At 34.9% G+C, this 22,080-nt stretch overlaps 1 protein-coding gene across 3 annotated transcripts in view; it reads left to right on the forward strand.

Annotated features, from left to right (window-relative positions):
* LOC145295982 (E3 ubiquitin-protein ligase RNF123-like) overlaps positions 1–22,080 on the forward strand; it is a 911,347-nt gene that overhangs the window by 77,095 nt on the left and 812,172 nt on the right. For all 3 annotated transcript variants that reach the window (XM_080141948.1, XM_080141929.1, XM_080141938.1), the window contains exon 3: positions 11,852–11,931. In XM_080141948.1, the coding sequence (XP_079998074.1) occupies positions 11,852–11,931 (80 nt within the window). The remainder of the gene's footprint in view (positions 1–11,851; positions 11,932–22,080) is intronic.

The raw sequence follows: 22,080 nt of genomic DNA on the forward strand, positions 1-22,080 counted from the left end.
AATTCCCCGCTGCAAAAGGCTGTGTCGTTGTCCGTGAGAATCTTTCGGGTGGCCCCCGCTTGTAAAATATAGACTCTAATTGGCGGATGACACTAGCCGAGTCCTGTCCTGTTAACAGTCGCCAGATCGCAAACCTCGTCGGTCCGCAATCGATTAGTGTGAGGAAGTGCTGACCACCATAGTGGGTTATGTCCATGCCCAGCCGGCTCCAAGTCCCGTCGACTTCCAGCCGACCTTTCTGCCATTTGGTGGGAGCCGGGTCGATTGACTGGCATATTTGGCATTCCTTGACCACTGATTCTACTCTGTTTTTGGACACTGACGGGTTGGTTAAGTGTGCGAAATAATATGTCCGTCTCACTCCGGGGTGTCCAGTGTCGTGGTGTACCCTCTTGATTTCATCCGTCTCCTCAATAGAGGCAGCACATAACGATCCTGGTTCGTCTTCTTTCTTCATTGCGTCGAACCACCTCTGGGGCACACGGGTGAGTTTATCTGCAAGATTGCGGGTGGAAGCGACAAGCACCGCGTTCACCGATAGGTTGTACTCTTCCACCAACTTCCTTAGTGTCTCCAACCTTCGTCTGATTAGCATTTCGGTAGCCGCCTTGGTGCGCACTCTCGCTTTGCCTGTTAGTGTGTCAACTATCCAGTGGTACACGCACAGCGAATCTGTGTGTAAGCACAATTCTTTAACCTTCCACTGGAGTGCCATATTTACTCCCTTTATCGCCGCATCCAACTCCGCTAGGTTGATGTGAGCGGCATCATCCAGTGGTCGCAACCAGCAGGCGTCCTCAATCACAGACCCGTTCATCTCCAATAGTGCCCCGATCGCGAGGGAGCTCGCATCCACCCACACATTTAGTCTGTCTCCTTGGACGCACCAATCTCCTTTAGCGGGGTCCTCCTGCTTGACTCTTGTGATGGTTTCTTTTACCATGCGAAGCAACAGATTGTCCACCGTCTCGTCATCCCAGCCTTTGGTAACTGCACTCACCCTCCTCTTCATGCTGGCGGTTGCGACCCGGGTCCATCCACATACTGGCAAGTATCCTACCAGTTTTCCACACAGGGAAAATATGGCCCGCCTCGTGAGGATATGGGGCACTTCGGGGACTGCAGTTCCGCGCCCTCACCTCAAGGTCCCTCGCTCCTATTGAACGCTCAACCCCAAAACACGAGCGCCATCCTCCAAGCGTTCTGGATCCTTACAAATCAGTCCAAGTTCGGCAAGCTTAGCCCTCACACGTGATGATGGCACAACGTCTTCATTCACGTATATGTCGTCAAGGTATGCTGATGTCCCCTCTTTTACGGTCTTATCCTGTGACAATACAGCGTTGACGATCGTTTTCATGATTTGGGGCGCGTTCAGCCCAGTCGCGTGAGGCAATACCTCCTACCGGAAAACACTACCGTCTGAAACGGCCACAGTGTCTCGCTAACCCGGACCTGCAGATATGCCCTTCTAAGGTCCAACAGGGACACATTAGAACCCAGCTGGCGCCATTCTCGCAGTTTGCTAGCACACACGTCGGCCTCGCCTGTGAACGCATCAACATATGAGTTCAGTTCTCGGTAATCCATCACCGGCCTGACTTTTGCTTTGTTCTGTTGAGCAACTGCCATTAATGGGATCAGACCCTTGGGGGGTCCAAGTTTTTTGTAGGGGTAGGGAATCAACCAGCCATCCTCGATCCATCTGCGAAGTTCTTCTTCGTACGCGGGCCTCATGTGGTCGGGCACATGGTATTCCGTTATACCATTTTGCAGTTTGGCCGGTTCTCGGTCTTCCGACCACTTCCATGAGGCAGTCCAGGCCCTCTTTTGCTCGTCAAATTCGACGCTGAAGTCTGGTTGGTCGATCTTTAGTGCAGCACACACTGGGGCTTTCTCCTGAAAATGTACCGCCCCCGTCGCCGTTATGTAGACGCCGCCAAGAGCTCTGATGGCATCATATCCTAGGAGCAGGTCAAAACTCAGGGGTTTTTCTGGTACTACCAGCGCCTCTAGGTTAGCGGAGATTCCATTTTTCGTCCGAATGTTTACGCTGCCCACCCCGCAACATGTGCGCGTCTCTCCACTGATGGTAGTCATTCGGACGTTCTTCTTTCTCCAAGTGTGGCAGAGATCTGCACATATGATAGTGCGGGAGCACCCGGAGTCGAGGAGTGCTGAGCGCAGTGATTCGTTGACATATATCGAAACGATCGGCAGCGTCTCATTTAATTTCTGCGTGGGGAAGAGGTTGACGCTGACACCTTGTCCCCGGTCTCGTTTCCCGGACAGTCTTGAGGTATATGGCTGGCTTCCTTACACCGGTAGCAGCGAACGGCCGTTGGTTGCTGCCGGCAGTTCCTTGCAATATGGCCCTGTCCATTGCATTTGTAGCATATGATTCCGCCACGTGGACCGGGTCCCTGATACGGTTTCTTATCATTCGGCGTGGACCGGGCAGCAGCAATTACCGGTTCCCTCATCTCGGAATAATTCTTCATTACAGTCCTGGCCCGATCCACTAGGTCATTAAGGGGCAACGAATCCGCACTTGAGCTGGCTCGTAATAGTCGCTTTGCTTCTGTCGGGAGTCCTGCTAGGAATTTGCATGCTAAGGCCCGCTCGGGCAGTCTACCAAGAAGACCGTTAACTTGGTCAGTTCTGCCAAGTATACATCAACCGTTTCGCCCGGACGTAGGGTCCTTGCCTCAAGTTGCTTCCAAGCAGTGGCGGGGTCAATCGCAAACACCTTGAACAGCGCCGCCTTAATTGTCTTGTAGTCCTGTTTGCCCTCATGGGTGAGCTGTTGATACACGGCAAAGGCGCCGCCGGACAAGCGCAGAGGGACAACACGTTCGAAGTTCTTTACGCCAGACAAAACACAATGTAACTCCAACTTTTCCACCCAGTCAAGTACCGGGGTTGATCCATCGAACTCCGGTATTAATTTGAGGTCAATTTTTTCCCCTATTTTGCCGAAATAGCTTAAAGCCGTTTCACAAGTAAGTCGGATTCTACCTTTTTAGGCGACTACGTGTGAAAAGAAAGAAGAGGCTTGAAGTTTTGTTCCAAGTTCTGCAGAAGGGCAGGTCCTGTAGAATCAGCAGAAAAGAAAGTCCTGTAAAGTCAGCAGACGAGCAAGTCCCAAAAAATCACACACACACTAAGGTACTCTTAAAGCTGCAGCAGTTCACCGATACGATCACACTGACGTCGATCCTAGAAAAGGTCCCCCCATGTTCCAAACACACTCCCTTTATCCTTCCGGCGTTCGTCCTCGGCCAATCAGCAGCCAAAGAACGGTCACGTGGGGCCCAGTGATGATCGCACAATCTACAAGATGAGGACGGCGCCATTTTGGAATTTCTCCCGGGTTTCGGCCATGCACGTACGCACACCGTAGGAGCGTTCCAAGGTAAGGCATGACGCGCAGACACGTGGGAGCTTCCTCCCTTCATTTTCTTCGACTCTACAATATCACGGAGGACACTTTAATACAAGCAAGCGTACAGTGATTGCAGATATTAAGTATACTACTTAAATAAAGTTCCTCTGTCTTCTATAGTAGAAAAAAAGATAAATCCTTGCTCTGTTCGGTATTCTTGCCTAGACTATTCATTTGTCGAGTCGAGTTCTAACCACAAACGGCTCGCATGGAAGTAAAGAGTTAAAGACAATTTATACGCATATCTAATTAAAATTCATTAAATAAATAAATTTAAAGAGAAGGTATAAACAGTTGGTAAAAAGCTAAAAAAAAAAATAAAAATAGAAAACGGCTCGCATGGAAGCAAAGAGTTAAAGACAATATATGCGCATATAGTTAAAATACATTAAATAAATAAAGTTTAAAAAAGCAGTTGCCATTTTGGTAAGATTAGAATTGATTAATTTCACTTAGCTTAATTTCTTTGGCCATCTACATTTGACGCGTCTGCCAGCGAGCGTAACTATGTTCTAGGTGAGAAGGTAGGTGGGGGCTTCACTTCCTTTCCCGGATTTTGTATCTATTTATAGAGAGCGCACATGTGTATGATAATTTTACTTATTTTTTTTTAGGTTATAGTTCTGTCTTCTAAAGTAGAAAAAATTATGTTTTTAATCTTAAAAAATTGGTTTTTACCCATGGGTTTAACCCACATCAGTTATTAATCACTTATGCTGCTCATGTCTTATAATTCGTGTGTTGTATTCTTGGGTATCTAAATAAATTAGTATATATCCTCTAATTATTATTCTGACAGCAAAACCACCTAATAGCTACAAATGTGTTTCACTCCGATGAGAAGATGTCTACTCCTGCATTTAGAACAGGAAGTAAAGTAAGTAAATAAGTAAATCATGGATTCTACCAACTTAAGATGTCAGATGACAAAATCAATTAAATTAATTTTCAGCCCCCGAATTGCTAATTTAATTTTTAATAAAAACTAGTTTAGTTGTGAAGTTGTTTTATTGATTTCACCGTCAATACTGCTACAACTGAATACAAAAATGCTCACCGTTATGGAGAAAAATTCCATTTTTAGATGAGCTTTATACTTTATTTATATTTCTTACCCGGTTTAGAATGATAGAAACTATATTTGCATATTAGATTTGGATCCTTCATTTAGATTATAACATTTCTAGCTATTTAACTCTACATTAAAATTTAATCCTAGCATCCGATGATCCTTATTGTTGTAAAAAGTTATACCTCAGTTACATTTAAGGCATGATAGCAGAAATCTATTCCTATGAAGACATCCCTGTATAGCATCTAGTCTTTTATTCAAAATTTCCTCTTTGGAATTCACTATGTAGAAGGCTTCCAATAAACATAGATTGCACCTTTTTGATTTCCCGGGGCTGTACTTCCTCCCCCTGTCCACTACTGACTATATTAATTCAAAATTTTCATTATTTCTGTTAAATTCCCTAATCCAATCACCTAATGCAGTTGTATTCCTCTTTTTGTTTTTATTTTTAATGCTGATTTTTGTACCCCCCCCCTATCGTTTACGCCAACCCTATTAGTTTTTATCTCAGGTTCTTTTTTAAATGATACTACGTGGTTTCTATATCTGTCCTTAAACACTGTTCCCGTGGCTCCCAGATATATCTTCCTAGTGTTGTTGGTTTTTATCTCGCATTTGTACACTATTTCCGAGGTTAGACATTTCCCATCCAACAGACAATTTCCAGGTATTCTGCAATTACATTTTCTGTTTAGGATACTTTCATTTGATGCTAGTTCATTATTGTTCCTTATTTTTCTGATTTTACTATTGTTGGAGCTGATTATAGTGTTAGTTAAGTTTCTGGACGTTGAGAAAGATAATTTTACAGAGTTTCTATTTATTATTTTGCTTAATTTATTATCCAAGGGGAAGTTTTGGTCTATTATTCTGTAGAATTTTTGTTGCCCTTTTTGAAGTCTTGATTTTGTTTTCACAGTATATTAATGCTCAATTATGAAATATGATAATCTTACAGCTTACTCCTTAAGACAACTCTTTTTGGCTTTAAACTCATTGGTATATGAAAATTTACTGAATTATACGAACTCAGTATATCACACACACACACACACACACACACACACACACACACACACACACACACACACACACACAGCGTCCAAAATTAAGGGACAAAATTTATTGATAATTTATTGATTTTAGATTTTTCTTACAATTTTACATTTATCAATCGATATTTTTTCTTTTTAAATTAAAATAATTTAAAATCAATTTAGTAAATAATTGTTTTTTGCAAAATTTATTTTTACAAATTGAAAATTGTAGTGATATAATTTGGATAATTTTGCATTTTTCTTCTAATGTTTTATATTCAATTTATTTTTTTTGTCAAAAACTTAAAATCAATATTAATCGTGGTTATAATTTATAAATTTTATTTTAAATTTATAAATATTTAAAATCTTTAAAAGTGCAACAAAATGCCAACTCGCACTGTTATTAATGTGTAAGACACATCTGATTGACTTGGAAAAAAATAGTTTTTATTTAAATTTTAGTATCTTCCTTTTTAAAGTTTAATATTAATCAGAATTTTTCAGTAAAATAATTTTCCGGTTAAGCATTTTGTTGAACATTTTTCTTTGAGGTAGAAATCTTTTTTGCAAGAAAATACCTAATTTTTAAAAATTATATATTTCAGCAACAAAAACAATAGCATTATTTTTATCAATTAATAAAACATGCTAAAAATCTCATAAAAAGTATACATAATGCAATATTTATAAAAAATATAAATTTTTAAGTTATAATGATTCATACTAGTGCCATCATTTGCTTACAGTGATGAAGTTATACTCCTATGCCACACTGAGGTGATGGATTTAAGGGGGAAGGTCACCACTAAATTTTTGCTATTTAGATTGGATATTGACTTCTAAAAAATTCCCCTCATCTCAAGTGTCTGTTTGTCTTTCTCGTATAAATAAAGCAAAACTGATCGAAGCAAAGGCAGCGTCCGCCTGGCATTCCGGGCTGGAACATTTTGAAGGCAAGTAAGTTTGATCAATGTGGGGGAAACCCTTCATATCAGACAATTGCTATTTTGCTATTCATTTGGACGCTGTCAGAGTTCCCTCATTTTGGGGGAAGCTTGTTTTCCCCAACATCGTGGAGAAACAAATATGGCAGAAAGCGGAAAGCTTAACTGGCCTACAGTCAGAGTTAACCAACTTATTCACTTAACTATCTGCTAGCTTTTTTTTTTTCTTCACCTGGCCAAAAGTTAATTACCAACTCTTTTTTTCATCTTTTCCTCTTTCGCTATACGGGTTCCAGCCGTTCCCCCCTCCCCACCACATTAAAAAAACACCTTCATGGGAGAATTAAAAGCATTTAAAAGCAATGCCATTTCTGCAAAGCATCTTTTTGATTGATAATGCTAAATTTGAATGCTTTACACTTCCGGTTGTGTCATGGAGTAGTGGTAAGATGTCAGGTTTTCTTTCACTTTCTTTTCTGCCTTCGCGTCGTTGATTCCAGCCTGCCTGTCTAGTAACACTTATTTTTTTTTTTTTGCTCAACACACACCTACAAACACTCGGGCAATGCCGGGCACCCCCCGCTAGTTATAAATAAAAATCTATTTATTTGAAATAACAAATATTTAATTTCAGTAGGAAAAGTTCTAACAACATTTTCCAAGTGCTCAGTAATTTGTTGACATTTGTTACAATGTTTTAGCACTGAAGAATCAGTTTTGAGCCATCTTTCGAGTTGCTGGTGACCATCAGTAAGATGGAGTTCAATAGTCATTCTCAGTGGATTTTTATCAATCGGCTGAGTTAAGACAGACAGCTTTAAAGGTGCAATTCGATTCACTATCTTGTAGTCTGTTGCAGTTCATTTTGTGTATTCTAAAATATTTCAGTATTTTACTTTCTTCAAAATTGAATAATTGTTTGACACTATCAGAGCAATTGTTTATCAAATATTTCCAAAATGCAATGACATCTTCTTGTTGGCCACTATAAAAAACACCTCCAATCGATTCTCTAAGGTCAACAACACTGTGATTGCCAGGGACAAGCAATCTTTTCAATTGTTGAATTGGCAAATCAATGTTTGATGTGCTTTTTATGATGTCAGACAATAAAGGAAGGTGGTAAATTGTTTGAACAAAACTGTTAGCAAAACAAGCTTTTCTTTCATTGATCAATTTCAGATCCAAATTATTTTGAGAATTTAAATTGTTGATTTTTGACTGTTTTCTATTTGAATCATTATATTTTTTCTTCAAATAATGTTCAATAATGATTATTTTTCATTTATAAGCCTGTTCGTACAATAACAAACAGAGCTTTAACAGAGCAAGGAGGAAGTTGTGACAAATTAACTGTCTCTTTTGGCCCTCAAGCTATTATATTCAGTCCATGCACTTTTGTCACACATGGTCAATTTATGAGGGTCAAAGTCAATCAGACATTGCACAGCTTTCTTGCATGTGGCAAAACTACTTAGGCCATTCCCTCTGAAAAGGCATCAGATTCCAAGTCAACAATGATACCATCGACTGAAATACCTTGGATTTTGTGGGCAGTCAAAGCATAGCTGAGTGACAAAGTTATTTGAGATCCATTCACGAGTTTATGAGCAAACTCCTAGTCAGCTTGCACAAATTCAACATTGACTGCATGATCAATATGATCAAATTTTACAGTCATAGCAACAACTTTGCCATTTTTCATTTGTATTTCAGGAATCGTAAGTGAATTTAGCTTCGACACAACATTTTGTTGAGTCTTGCAGTTCCTTGCTCAACTAATATTCCAGCGTGATGAAAATGACTAGTTTAAACCAATTACAATGCAGTGATATCGTTTGTTAAAATACTTTCTAATGTTTCAAATTTATAGATTACTAGCATTTCAGCCCAGCGTTGCCCGGGTACCAGGTATTTGTATGTGTCTGTTGACCAAAAAAGAAAAAAAAAGTGGTAGTAGGAAGGCAGACTCGAACCCATACTGCGCAGGAGGAAAAGAACGGGAAAAAAAACCCTGACGTCTTTGCGGTTACGACCACCGCCAAACCTGAGGGTGAATTATGTTAACATTTAGGCTACACAATCATAAGGAGAGGATAACTTTAAAAAATATCGGCGAAAAAGGCGACCCCCCCCCCCGCCTGTAGAAAAGTGCCCAGTTGAAGGTGAAGATATTAATGTTTTCAGGCAGTTTTTCGATATTTGTCTTATGAAAGGTCGGACTTTAAAATGATACTGATCTTTGTAAAATCCATCGCCTCTATTGAATGTTTAAGGCAGACATGCAAACATACATACATACATACATACATTTATATCTTGGTACCTAAACATTTCGACCCAAACTGATTAAAAAGCTTGCCCTATCTCTGAATACCCTTTATGTAAAATTTCAAATGTTTAGACCAGAAATTGTCTGAGTAATTTGGTAGAGATCGCAGGGGTCAATTTTTTTTTAACTTTGACCCCTATTATGACCCCTTAAAAGTTATTGTTTTGGGCTCAAATCAAGTTATTAAGTTAGATCCATGTCAAAGGAACCTATATCTACAATTTCAAGTGTTTAGACCCAAAATTGTCGGAGAAGTTTGGTAGAGTTCTCAAAAGTCAAATCGTTGAACTTTGACCCCTTAACAGCCAAATTTCTGGCCGAAAACCGATCACAAAGATTTTCCCAAATCTCAGTACCCTGTATATCAAATTTCGAGTCTGTAGACTAAAAATTGACAGAGTTATATCATAGGGAAATGTACACAGACACACAGACAGACAGTCACACAGACATGTTCACTTTTATAGATATATAGATTTGAACTGTTATTGTAATTGTATTTATTGTAATCTCACGTTTGCAGTGACATAACATCCGGTGTTAGTAGAGTGTTTTTCAACTTGAGAATATTTATTATAATCGGCGAACCTATAGCGAATTGAATTTGAATAATCAAATTGATTAATGCTCATCTCAAATACTCTGGAACTTAAAGTTATTTTTTGTGTTTTTTTTTTTTCGATTAATTTATGTATGCATATGCTTATAAAAACAAGTTGCGAAACTGAATATAAAAACAAAATTTAATCTTTCTAGATTTCGGTGAGTTTTGAACTCGTGATTTTAGGCTCAAATGAACAGCTACAGCAGGAATTGGAATGCACCCCACTAAATGATGAATTTCAAAAATGCAATCTGAACGTGAGGCCACTTTAGAAAATTGATATGCAATAAAATTCTGTTATAAATTTGGAAAAAAGGCCACAGAACCATATGGAATACTTTAAACTGCTTTTGGACCATTTTGCATGAATTGAGAATAAGTTTTTGAGTGGAATAAGTAATTCAAGGAAGGTAGGGAGTCTGTGAGGGATGATAAGAGATGTGGAAGTAATAAGGAAGTCAGAATATGAGAAATGATTGGTCAAATAAAGAATTGCATAGATAAGGGCTGTCATGTGTCTATAGAGACAATAAGTGCATAGTCTGATGTCAGTGTGGGAACTGTATACACAATTATTTGCAAAAAACTGAAGATTTGCGCGAAGTTTGTCTCAAGGGTGCTCAGAGAAGACCAGAAAGACGTTGTCATGACAGCAGGGGAGATGGTTGAGCTGATCAATTCAGATCTCACATTTCTTGTTTTGGTGACTTGCAAAGAAAGCTGGATCTACTGCTATGACCCAGAGACCAAGGAACAGGGTTCCCAGTGGAAGCATACTAGCTCTTCCAGACCCAAGAAGGCCAGACAGAGCAAATCCACACAGTATGATGATCCTTTTTTTGACAGCATGAGCATGATCTACATGCACTGGTTTCCCACTGGACAGACAGTCAACAAGGAATATTATGTTGAGGTTTTAAGGGAGTTCAGGAAGAGATTCCATCAGAAGAAGCCAGCCCTCTTCAAATCAGGTTGGTGACTTTTCCACCTGGACAGTGCACCAGTCCACAACTCCATCCTTGTCACAGACTATTTGACTAAGATGGGCATCAAGACAGTTCTTCAACCTTCCTTTGGTCCAGACTTTGCTCTCTGTGACTTTTGGTTATTCTCTAAGCTCAAGGAAAACTTTAGAGGTTGTTGTTATGAGATAATTGAGGAGATGAAAGATACTGTGATAGGGTCATTGACATACTCACACCAGAGGACTTTCATGGGGCCATCCAGAAGTTTTTGGAACAACAAGTGCATTACAGCCAGAAGAGATTACTTCAAAGGGGACTAGAGTTTCATATGTATACTATCAATAAAAGTGCCCGTAGGAAAAAAGTCTGGAAACTTATTGAAGTCACCTTGTAACTTTAAAATAGGCTTTTTTTGGTCTGTTACGCTTGACTTTAAAATGGGCCTTTTTTGGTCTGTCACCCTTAACTTTAAAATAGACTTTTCTGTTATCCTTTGCTTTGAAATAACATTTTCGTTGCACACTGATTTAAAAAATGCATCATAATAATAACTAATATTGTTTTGTGTTATCTGTTTTTAGAATGTGTAATTGCAAATGACAAGCCAGAAAGCAGAGAAATTCAGATCAGTTTGTCCCTTGATCTAACTTCGTTTTAATCAATACTTAATTTCTTTTATGATGATGTATAATTATTCTTTCCTCCTCATCTGCATGTAAAAGTGAATTGTTTTTTTTTTACAAGGAAGTCACCACTTATTAAGGCCCGGAGGCCACTCAGAGATAAGGATTATTGTGTGTACAGTAATCAATGGGATAATATCATTGTAATCGCTAGTAATGGAGATCTGATAAAGTGTCTTACTTAAGGCGGCGGTTCATCAGGAACTTGTTTATGGTGGACTTGAAGACATCCATGTTGTAGTCAGGTGGGAAACAGGCAAACGGAACAGAGTTCCACAGGCGTGCACTTCTAAGAAAGAAGCTTTGTTCATGGAATCTACGTTTTGATTTAGCCACAGATAAAGAGTAGGAAAAATTACTGACAGTGGTTTCAGCTTATAATGTGCACTAGATTAAATAATCGCCCCCAGGCAGATTCATACTTTACATGATTATTGGCTGTATTTGCAGAGATGGTTATGGGTTTAAAGATAATGTTTAAGTATTAAGAAAAAATAAACTAAGGTTTTTGCAAATATTTATGACTTGATTCTACAGTTGAAAAATAGACATGACTTTGCTTAGTTTTAGAAATCCTGAATTAGACTCTAGATTCAGTCATACAAACCCGCTTAAAAATTGTTTAAAAAGTAAACCTGTACTCAGCAGATACAAGACTAAAAGACAGGAATTGAAATAAAAGAAGAAACAGAAATATCAGTGCTATTGAAAAAGTTAACTGTTTTCTTTTTTCATATTTTGATTATTAATTTTCTTTTTCCAGAAAATATCTTGGGCTTCACAACCTCCAAGAACATATTGATCGGATATTAGAGATGATAGTGGCTTCTGAGAAAACACCAGGTAAAAACCTATGTTATTGATATTTGTAAATTGTGAACAACTGGTTATTGGCATGAAATTTGTAAAATAACATTTTACGTTACTTTTTTAAGGATTCATAAACTTACATTTGGAAAGAATCAGATAATTAGTTTAATCTGGATAAAAGAAATTGTCTAATGACAGACATTTTGATAATGATGAAGGGCAGTGAAGAAGATGAAAAAATATGAAGTTTAATAGTAACTGGTGAACCCTTATAAAAGAAAAATATTAACATAGTGATAGAAATGTAATCTCAAGGCAAAATCATGTTTTTTTTTTTTTTCCAAACCATTTTTCTAGATTGTGTATACACACATATTTAGTAGTGGGACTAATCTCATTAACTAATAAAGCAGTAAAAATTTTTTTTTTTTTTTTTCTGTTTTTATCATTTAAATAAATATTAGAAAAATTATAATGTCAGTAATGCACAAAATGAAAAATGTTCATCAATCAAATGCGATAAGCAGGAAAAAAAAATAAAGATTAATTTTCAAAGCACTAAATATTTAAAGTTTCAGTTTAAGAATCACAATTCAATCATTCAAGCAGATGTTGCTTTTTTATTGAGTAAAAAAAATTTTTTTTTCTTTTTAGTAAGGAAAAATACTAATTAAGCAATGAACAATTTGAAAAGTGTATAAATCTAGCTTAATAACGTTTACTGATCCCAAAATTTGAAAAGCGTTGCATCAAAAATAAGGAATCACAACACAAAATAGTGTTGTTTTTTTTGCATATAATTCACTTGATACACTCCTATGTTACAAATGCATTCGACTTCACACCCCTCAGCTAGAGGGAGCAAAAGGTGGAACATCCAGTCACCTTTCCTTTGTTTTGTAGGGATAGTTTTCATGGTGAATTATTGGTGTGTTGAATGTCAAAATAGGAGATCACTATTTTGTTGAGCTGGCTATGTTTGTATGTATCTTGCAGAGTTGGCTTAAATTGAAGAAGAAAAGGTCACCAAGTTCCAAATTAAAGATTAACATCTCCACCATAATAAAGTCAACTTTATTTAACAGTTCGTTAAAGCTGTAATGGCATAATCATGTTGACACACCGGTTCCCGTCAGATCCTCAAAGTTAAGCAATGTTGAGCCTGGCCAGTACCAGATGTGTGACCATCTGGGAATTCTAGGTGCTGTATATGCTTTCCACTTATCTTGGCATTGTTTCCAGTTGTTCTGAACCTCCACTTGCCACTGGTATTCAACAATGTTGAATCAGGAGAGGTATAGTTGGAAATTGGGCAACTCTTGCCACAAAAATTTCACACACAGGCACCCTTACCCTGGGTATTCATAGTCTGTCAAAATTGAAGGAAGCCTTTCTTTTTTTAAAGACTGTAAGGCAGGTTTGCTTGGCAAGCAAGATTAGGCTAAAGATAGAATATTAACTTCCATCTTGTCTTACCCTTTTCTGGGAAAGAATGAAAGCAGGTTTTTAGTGTCTTTACTGTATAGCATCTCATTCAAAAACTGGTTTTGTCTCTTTCTGTCAACAAGATTTGCTGAAATTTACACACATGCGCAGAAGTGTTCAAATGTCCAATATACATTTATACAAATTGTAACCTACCTGTTTTAGCCAACCTACAAAAAATTGTGTGCATACAAAAGAAACCAATCTTTGTCATGTAAATGCTACAGTTTGTTCTATATTAATGTTGTTTAGCAGTGTGATGATGGTTACATAATACACTTTCATTGCATTTGCAAACCCAGATAACCAGCACATTCCATCTTAAATCTGACAGCAGGACAGGATCTTTGTGTCACCTTTTCTATTTGACCTTGAATTCTGCTATTAGTCAGCATTTAGTTGAAAATCCTTGCTGTGTCAAAAACCATCAAATAGTGTTTTGAGGTCTTGGAATTTAAAAAATCTTTCTCTGATGCCATCTGTAAATCTTTATTTCTGATCATATTGGAGCAATCCTCCTTTGATCCAGTCTACAGAGGGGTCCTTATCTATATATTCTTGGAATAGTTTATCCATTAGATATATATATATATATATGTATATATCTTATTCCACTTTACTTCAGTGTACATTCTCAGAAATCACAGAGCCCTTCCTGGGTCCAACACATTATCTCTGAGTGTTCAAGTAAAGTTCTTTACTTCTCAAAGTTGACTCAGTAAAGAAGTGAATAACATTAATATACCTCTCCCTAATTGACCAGATAACTATGTTATAGGATAAATTTCTTGTGGTCTTACCGGATTCCAGGACAAGGATTCATTTAGTCTGGTGGAGTATCTAGCTAAGCGCTTTTACTTGAGACTGAATTTCATTTATGAAGTCTTATTCGATTTTGGAATACTTCATTTTAAAATGAATACACCTGATATTTCTCAACTATTTCTTTGCATCACATCATTAAATGATCAGATTTTCAAAAATAGATGTAGGTGATAAGATACGTAAAATTGCAGATTATTTTGATGTAACAGAACATAATTGGTATTGCTCAGGAGCAATGACTCCAAATATGAATATGCTAGTAAGTTAGCATATATTTTAAAAGTTTTTATTTTTAAAATGCTTAAATTTTTTTAAATAGTTTTAATTTTTAAAATATTTCAATTTAATCACTTTTAAATAGGTTTCTTTTTTTATTTTTAAAATGCTGCTTCAATTCAATCACTTTTTAATATGATTTTATTTTTTATTTTTAAAATACTTTATTGCTATCACTTTTTAAGTAGTTTTAACTTAAACATTTTACAAATCACTTTTTAAGTAGTTTTCATTTTTTATTTTTAAATGCTTTAATTTAATCACTTTTTTAAAATAGTTTTCATTTTTAAAATGCTTCAATTCAATGACTTTAATTAGTATTAATTTTCTATTTTGAAAATATCTAGCTTAACAACTAATTAAATAAATTTCAATTACTTTTTAAATAGTTTCTTTTTATTCAAAATGCTTCAATTCAATCACTTTTTTATTCCAAAGGCCAGTTATCATTCTTTTATTTTAAAAAATGCTTCAATTCAATCACTTTTTAAAAGGTTTTCTTTTTCTATTGTTGAAATGCATCAATTCAACTACATTTTAAATATTTTTTATTTTTTAAAATGCTACAACTCAATCAGTTTTAAATAGTTTTTACTTTTTATTTTTTTATTTTTAAAATGCTTCAATTCACACACTTTTAAATAGTTTTCAATTTCTATTTAAAAATTTTTCAATTCAATCATTTTTTAAAAATAGTTTTCATTTTCTATTGTTAAAATACTTCACACCATGTTAAATAGTTTTCACTTTTTTTTTTTCATAAAATGCTTCAAAATTTAATCACTTTTTTAAATAGTTTTTATTTTTAAAATTTTAATATGCTTCAATTCAATCGCTTTTAAAGTAGTTTTAATTTTGTATTTTTAAAATGCTTCGATTCAATCACTTTGATAGTTTTCATTTTCTATTTTTTAAATGCTTTAATTCAATCACTTTAAATAGTTTTCATTTTTTTATTTTTTGAATGCTTCAATTTTATCAATTTTTAAATAGTTTTCATTTTCAATTTTTAAAATGTTTCAAGTTAATTACTTTTTAAATAGTTTGTTTATTTTTAAAATGCTTCAATTCAATCACTTTTTTAAGTAGTTTTCTATTTGTTATTTATAAAAGCTCCACTTCAAGCACTGTTTCGAATGTTTCACTTTTTATTTATTTTTTTCATTTTTCATTTTTAAATGCTTTAATACAAACACTTTTAAACAGTTTTAATTTTTTCATTTATAAATGCTTTAATTCAATGAGTTTTTAAATAGTTTACATTTTTATTTATAAAATGCTTCAACTCGATCACTGTTTTAAATAGTTTTCACTTTTTCATTTTATTTTTAAAAAGCTTCAATACAAACTCTTTTTTAAACAGTTTTAATTTTTTTTATTTTTAAAATGCCTTTTTAATAGGTGTGATTTTAAAAATGCCTTTTTTAATAGGTGTGATTTTAAAAAATGCCTTTTTAATAGGTTTTCATGCAAGTTTTCATTCTTTTTTAATGCTTTAATTCAGTCACTTTTTTTAAAATAGTTTTCATTTTTTATTTTTAAAATATTCGATCCTTTTTTTTTTTTACTAGTTTTATTTTTTATTATTAAAATGCTTTAATTAAATCAATTTTTAATCAGTTTAAATTTATTTTTAAAATGCTTCAATCCAATTACTTAAAAAAAAAATTTTCTTTAAATTAAATTTTATTATTACAATATTGTTTGATCATTCAATTTTTAATTGGACAAAACTTTTTCAAATTAAAACCAATTTTAGATACTTAGGGTTAAGTGTAAATTTGCATGGACAGATTAGATCCGGTCTGACAATTTTCTTGATACCATAAAAATATTTGTCAGTTAAATATTCTTTAACTAAGGAAAACTAATACCAGAAAATAATTTTTATTTTTTAATTATAATTTTTAAATGTAAAAAAATATTGAAAATTTTTTTTTTTTTTATTGAAATTAAAAAATAAACAAAGTTAAGAATTGAAGTCAAAAATTAATTTAAATGAAATGCTTTTTTTTTTTTAAATCAAATCTTTTTTATAAATTTAAAAAAATACATCTAATCAATTGGATTCAACATGCGTGTTTCATAGTCAATGAAGGCATTTTCTTTGTGAATTGAAATTGGAATTATAGCTTTTGTAAATATAAAGTGCAGCATTATAGGATAGCTGAGGTTAAGATGACAGGCTGTTGCATGCAAGGTTAATGTGAATAAAATGTAGCGGCAGAGGCTGGGGGCTTTATAACTGTCACAAAAGGACTGAAGCAATACACTGGTGGAAGAGAATGTTATGAAAACAAGAAAACATTGCGTATGAATAAATAAATGATAATAGAAAGCAACACTACTAAGTGTTGTCCGAGAATGAATGAGGAAGACCTCTGCCTACTCCTCACACGTCTAGCCCCATTATACAATATGGGAAAGAGGGGGTCATGATAATGGACATTGTTTCAGACTATAGAAGTAGAGCAATGCTGCATGAGCTTCCAAATATCAAGTGGGATCAAGTAGAATTCTTTTAAATGAATGTCCAAGAAAGTAAATTTTACAAAATATTTTTTTTCAGCCAATAAATGGAGTCAACATACATAAAAAACATATCATTGCAATGGAAAAAGTCAATATCCGATAGACTTTTAAGTATGCAAATGAAGGAGATAATCTTAATGCAAATTTGTATTCAATGCCATTTCCCAACATCTGCACACTCTGACAAATTGAAACTTCATCATCATCAGATGTAGGACAGGTTCTATTTAACTCATAAATTGAATCCCAACAGGGAGTATCACTCTGGATCAGACAACCTGGGAGTAATGATAACTATGGGTTCATTCCATGCTTTCCAAGGTCCATCGATTGAGAGATCTCACCATTTGATGTAGTTTAGTGAAGAGCTGAACATACTTGTAGAATAGGTTTGAGAGTTCAGTAGTTTTGAAGATATCTGTCTTTCAAATTTAAAGGAGCAAATTTACATATATCAAAATAAATATATGTGAATGCTTTTTCTGCCTATCCTAACTATATTAACATCATAATTGGCTATGCTTATTTAATTTTATTACTTTTGTAATACCGTGTATATAGTAATTTGTAAACCGCGTATATAGTAATTTGCAAACACTCACAAACACCTTTTACATTTAAAAGAAATTAGGCACAAGGCTATCAAAACTAGGGGGAAAAATGAGTGCCATTGATTATTCTAGGTATTAAGTGATAAAACTCTCTATTCTATTAACTAGAATTATCTTGGTCACCACAATGCCACTGGGGGCCATCCACTTTAAGATAATCAAAATTTGTTGGAAATTTTATTTTTTCATAAATATATTTATGCACAAAGATTTTATCTTCTATATATATAAAAGGCAAATGTGGCAGGCGCATTTTTGTGTGTCCAAGAAAGGCTTTTTTTGCTGGGCTTCTTGGGGTGGGGTTACTATGTCTTAGAACTGTTTATATATCCCCTTGATAATAATATCTACGATTTGCGAACGTGCGTCGCGTCTAGATTTATTTACGTTGACTTTTACAAAATTCTTGCTATTTCAGGTGGCCTCGTGTGTGTTGGTTTTTTTCGTATAAAGGCGAAACTAAGTCGAAAGCAAAGGCAGTTGTTGGCGGGAATGTCTAGAAAGCAATCAGCTTTTGATCAATGCGGGGGAACCCCTTATATCTGACAATTGCTATTCAATTTGGACAATCCCCTTTAAATGTGGAGCTGGTTTTTCCCCCAACATCTTGGGGAAACAAAACCAGCCAAAGTTGAGTAAATAAACCCCAAAAAACTGTTTCACAGTAAAAGTTAACTGCGGTATTTCTTTTTGACCTCATAATGTCAATTCAGTTTTTAATGGTTTAATAAATTCAAACATCTTTCTGTTACTCTCTCTCTTGCTGGCCTAACGGGTAACATTTCAGATTTTTTTCACACTTTATTTTCCACCTTCACCTCAAGGCTTCGGGTTCGATCCTACCTACCTACCAAAACTTTTTTTTACCCCCTCCCTCCCCTGAACAGACACACCTCTAAACACCCACGCAACAGGTACATCCACTAGTCTATAATATAAATCTTGCCTGTCTGTTAGTGTGTGTGTATGTGTGCATATGTCTCGCTAAAACTTTTGTCATTGGTACTGGACCACCATGAAATTGGTATCATTGGAACGAGCAGTGTCTCGCATGAAAAATATGTAGACATTGGCCAAGAAGATTAATTCTGTGTGGGTCAACTGCGCGGTTTTCTGCAAGAAGGAGTACCTTTGTTTCCGAAATTTTCAATGTAATTATTACATAATATTAAAAGAACTCAATGTATTTCATGTAGATTTGAAAAAATGCTGACTCATGTTACTGGAAATGACATCATCTCTCTTTGATGGTGGATATTATTACTTCTAGCAAAGTGGCTCTACACTAAAACACCAAAAGAAATATTGATTATCAAGTAAAAGAAAATAATACCTACATAATAGTTACATGCCAAATTGTAAAATATCCAAGAATCACGAGAAACGATCAGGTAGAAAAAAATTATGAATGAAAATATTTATCAATAAGAACACAAAACAGTTGCTATGTTTTAAAAAGAAAACAATGCATTTTAGTATAAATTGAAAACTGACGAGTCATTTCTCTTAAACTTGACTGGCCTATTCTTTAGTATTAGTTAAAATATGATATCTATACTCTGTTTATAGAGGATGGGCGAAAGATGATATTGCTTGAATGCTGAGAAGATACTACACTTTGATCTTAGTCAAAAGACCAAGTAACCATATTATATAGCGTAGTTTCCACCCAAACATTATCTACTATTAAAAGAAATGCGTAAAAAATCTTTATGATGTACGATACTGACAATAGATATCATATTCCAAAAATCACATCGAAAAACTGCCGATTCCAAAAATCTGTTAAATAGATCAAGTTATGGTGACTGCATATTTTTCACAATCCAAATGTTGTTATATAGGAATGCCTCCTACTTTGTTTTTTAATTGTTTATGGATCTTCCTAATGAAATGGCTGAAGCAGTTTACAATCTCAAATTTCCTTTATTTCATATATATTTTTAAGAGAGAGGTAGAATATAAAGTGTCCCGGAAATGGCTGAAGCAGTTTACGATCTGAAAATTACTTGATTTCACATCAATTTTTAAGAGAGGAAAGGGTAAATGGAGTTAGTCCCTGATATGCCTGATGCAGTTTACGATATCAAGTTTCTTTTATTTAATATCTTTTTAAGAAAGCAGGAAATATGGAGTCAGTCCCAGAAATGGCTGAAGCAGTTTACGATCTCAAAAATTACTTTATTTTATGAGGCAGTTTACGATGTAAAATTACCTTTATTTCACGATTATATATACATACTAGCAAAAGACTTGTCATTGCTCGGGATAGAATAAAAAATGAACAAATGTTCTACACCACTTAAGAGACAACAAGTCAATTTATTATCGACTAAGAACATTAAATAACAATGATATATATATATATATATATATATATATATATATATATATATATATATATATATATATGTGTGTATATATATATATATATATATATATATATGCATACATACTTGCAGATGACCTGCTATTGCCCGGGATTTAATATGAATCAATAAATATGTTCCACTGCTAAAGAGAAAACAAATCACTTTATTATATATATATATATATATATATATATATATATATTTTGTTCCCTTTTTTCAGCCCTTCCAAATATGTTTGGCAAAGGATATCTCCCACTATCCCTCCAAAATATTCCAATCCCCCCACCAAAAAGCATATATCCAGAAATTTTTCCAGACCGTGAACTCTTCAAAAATTTAAGCTGGAAAGCCTACTATCATGATTTGAAGTCCAAAAACAAGCTTAAAACACCCTGTCTTCCATCTGTTCAACCCCATCCAGAAACTCTGAAGGATGAGCTCCTAATCAACTCTCATAGAGAACATAAAATCGAAAGAAAGGCAGCTTTTATTTGTGTTTTTTTTTGTGGTTTGATGTGTTGTAGGGAATCGTCTGTTTGATGTTTGTATACATGTTTTATATTAATTTAAAGCTAAGAAAGTTGTGAATGTGTTCTAGTAGGTGTTGTACTGTTGCAGTGTTTTGTGAGATAATTATTTGCGTTTATATGGTGCCAGAGTTGCACCTGCTGTGATGTTTGTATTTTGATTTTTCGTTTCATGTACGGCTTCCTCTGGCGGTTTTCTTTGTTGGAGTGAGGTGCAAGTTATTCTTTTGATATGTGTACATAAAAAATGGTTTTTGATGTTGTCGTGTGTATTTACGTTGTATTGACGAACAGGCTTTGTCTTAACGTTGCCATTATTATCACTACCACTGCTCCTGCTTTATTCATGTAAATATGGAGGGGGTCTGCGATATAACAAGTCTATTTAACTCTACACAGTTAAACTACATTTATTTGCAAGAAAAATGTTAAAATAAATTAAAACGCAAAAAACTCGCCCATCTAAGTAGAAAAATAATTTATTCTTGCCTTTGGTTATAGTTGTATATTTATGTTTAAATAAGTCTTTTTAACTTGGCAGGGTTAAACTATGTTTGTTTGTTTGTAAGAAAAACATGTAATCAAATATTTTAATTTTTTTTTTTTTTTACTTAAAACATTTTTGGTTTGTGTTTTTGTTTGAAAGCAGTTATTGTTATTTGGTGTTAATTTATGCATTAATACTTCCCGCTGCCACCAAATTGTGATTCATTTGCTTATTGTATCGTTGTTCATGTTAGACTTGTTTAAAATAAGAAATAAATGATTACTAAAGTATTTGCATAATTTAAATGAAAAAAAGTAACTGAACATACTTTGCAATGAAAATACTTGTTTAAAAAATTTGGGACTCTAAAAACGTACAATGTTTATTTTTGATTTTTTTTTTTTTTTTTTTATTAAACTAGCGGTGGGGGTGGGGTACCCGGCGTTGTCTGGGTGTTTGGAGGTGTGTGTGTTAAAAAAAAAAAAGTTGGCGGGGTGTTTGGAGGTGTAAAAGAAAAAAAAGTTTTAGTAGGAAGGTAGGATTGAACTCCAAAGCCTTGACGCGAAGGTGGAAACGAAAGGGAAAAAAGCCAACCATCTGGGCCACAAGGTGAGAGAAATTGATAAGTGTGTTAAGTTAAGGGTTAAAAAGTGAGTCAAGTTAAAAGAGTTTGATTGACAGGTGGCTGCTTAATGAGGTCATCGTGGGAGTGTTATGATGACGTGGCAGTTTTTTATTTATTGCGGGGCAGCTTTTTGGGGTTTGTTTACTTTGTTTCAATGTGGGGCAGTTTTGGCTTCCCCAAGAAGATGATGGTGGGGGGGGGAACCAGCTCCCCATTTAAAGGGATTGCCCAAATTGAATAGCAATTGTCTGATACAAGGAGAAACTCTGCATTGATCAAATTGATTGCTTTTTTGGGCGTTCCCTGCGATCGCGATGGGAACAATGCCGCCAGCTCCGAATTAGTTTCACTTTTATTATACAAAAACGCCGAATTCACACGCAGCGATCCAAAAATGATAGAATATTTTGCTTTTCAAAGTCGGGCAAATTAAATAGACAGG

Source organism: Euprymna scolopes, chromosome 2 (assembly GCF_053919585.1).
Source record: "Euprymna scolopes isolate OS-2025 chromosome 2, ASM5391958v1, whole genome shotgun sequence".
In the NCBI taxonomy this organism is placed as follows: domain Eukaryota; kingdom Metazoa; phylum Mollusca; class Cephalopoda; order Sepiida; family Sepiolidae; genus Euprymna; species Euprymna scolopes.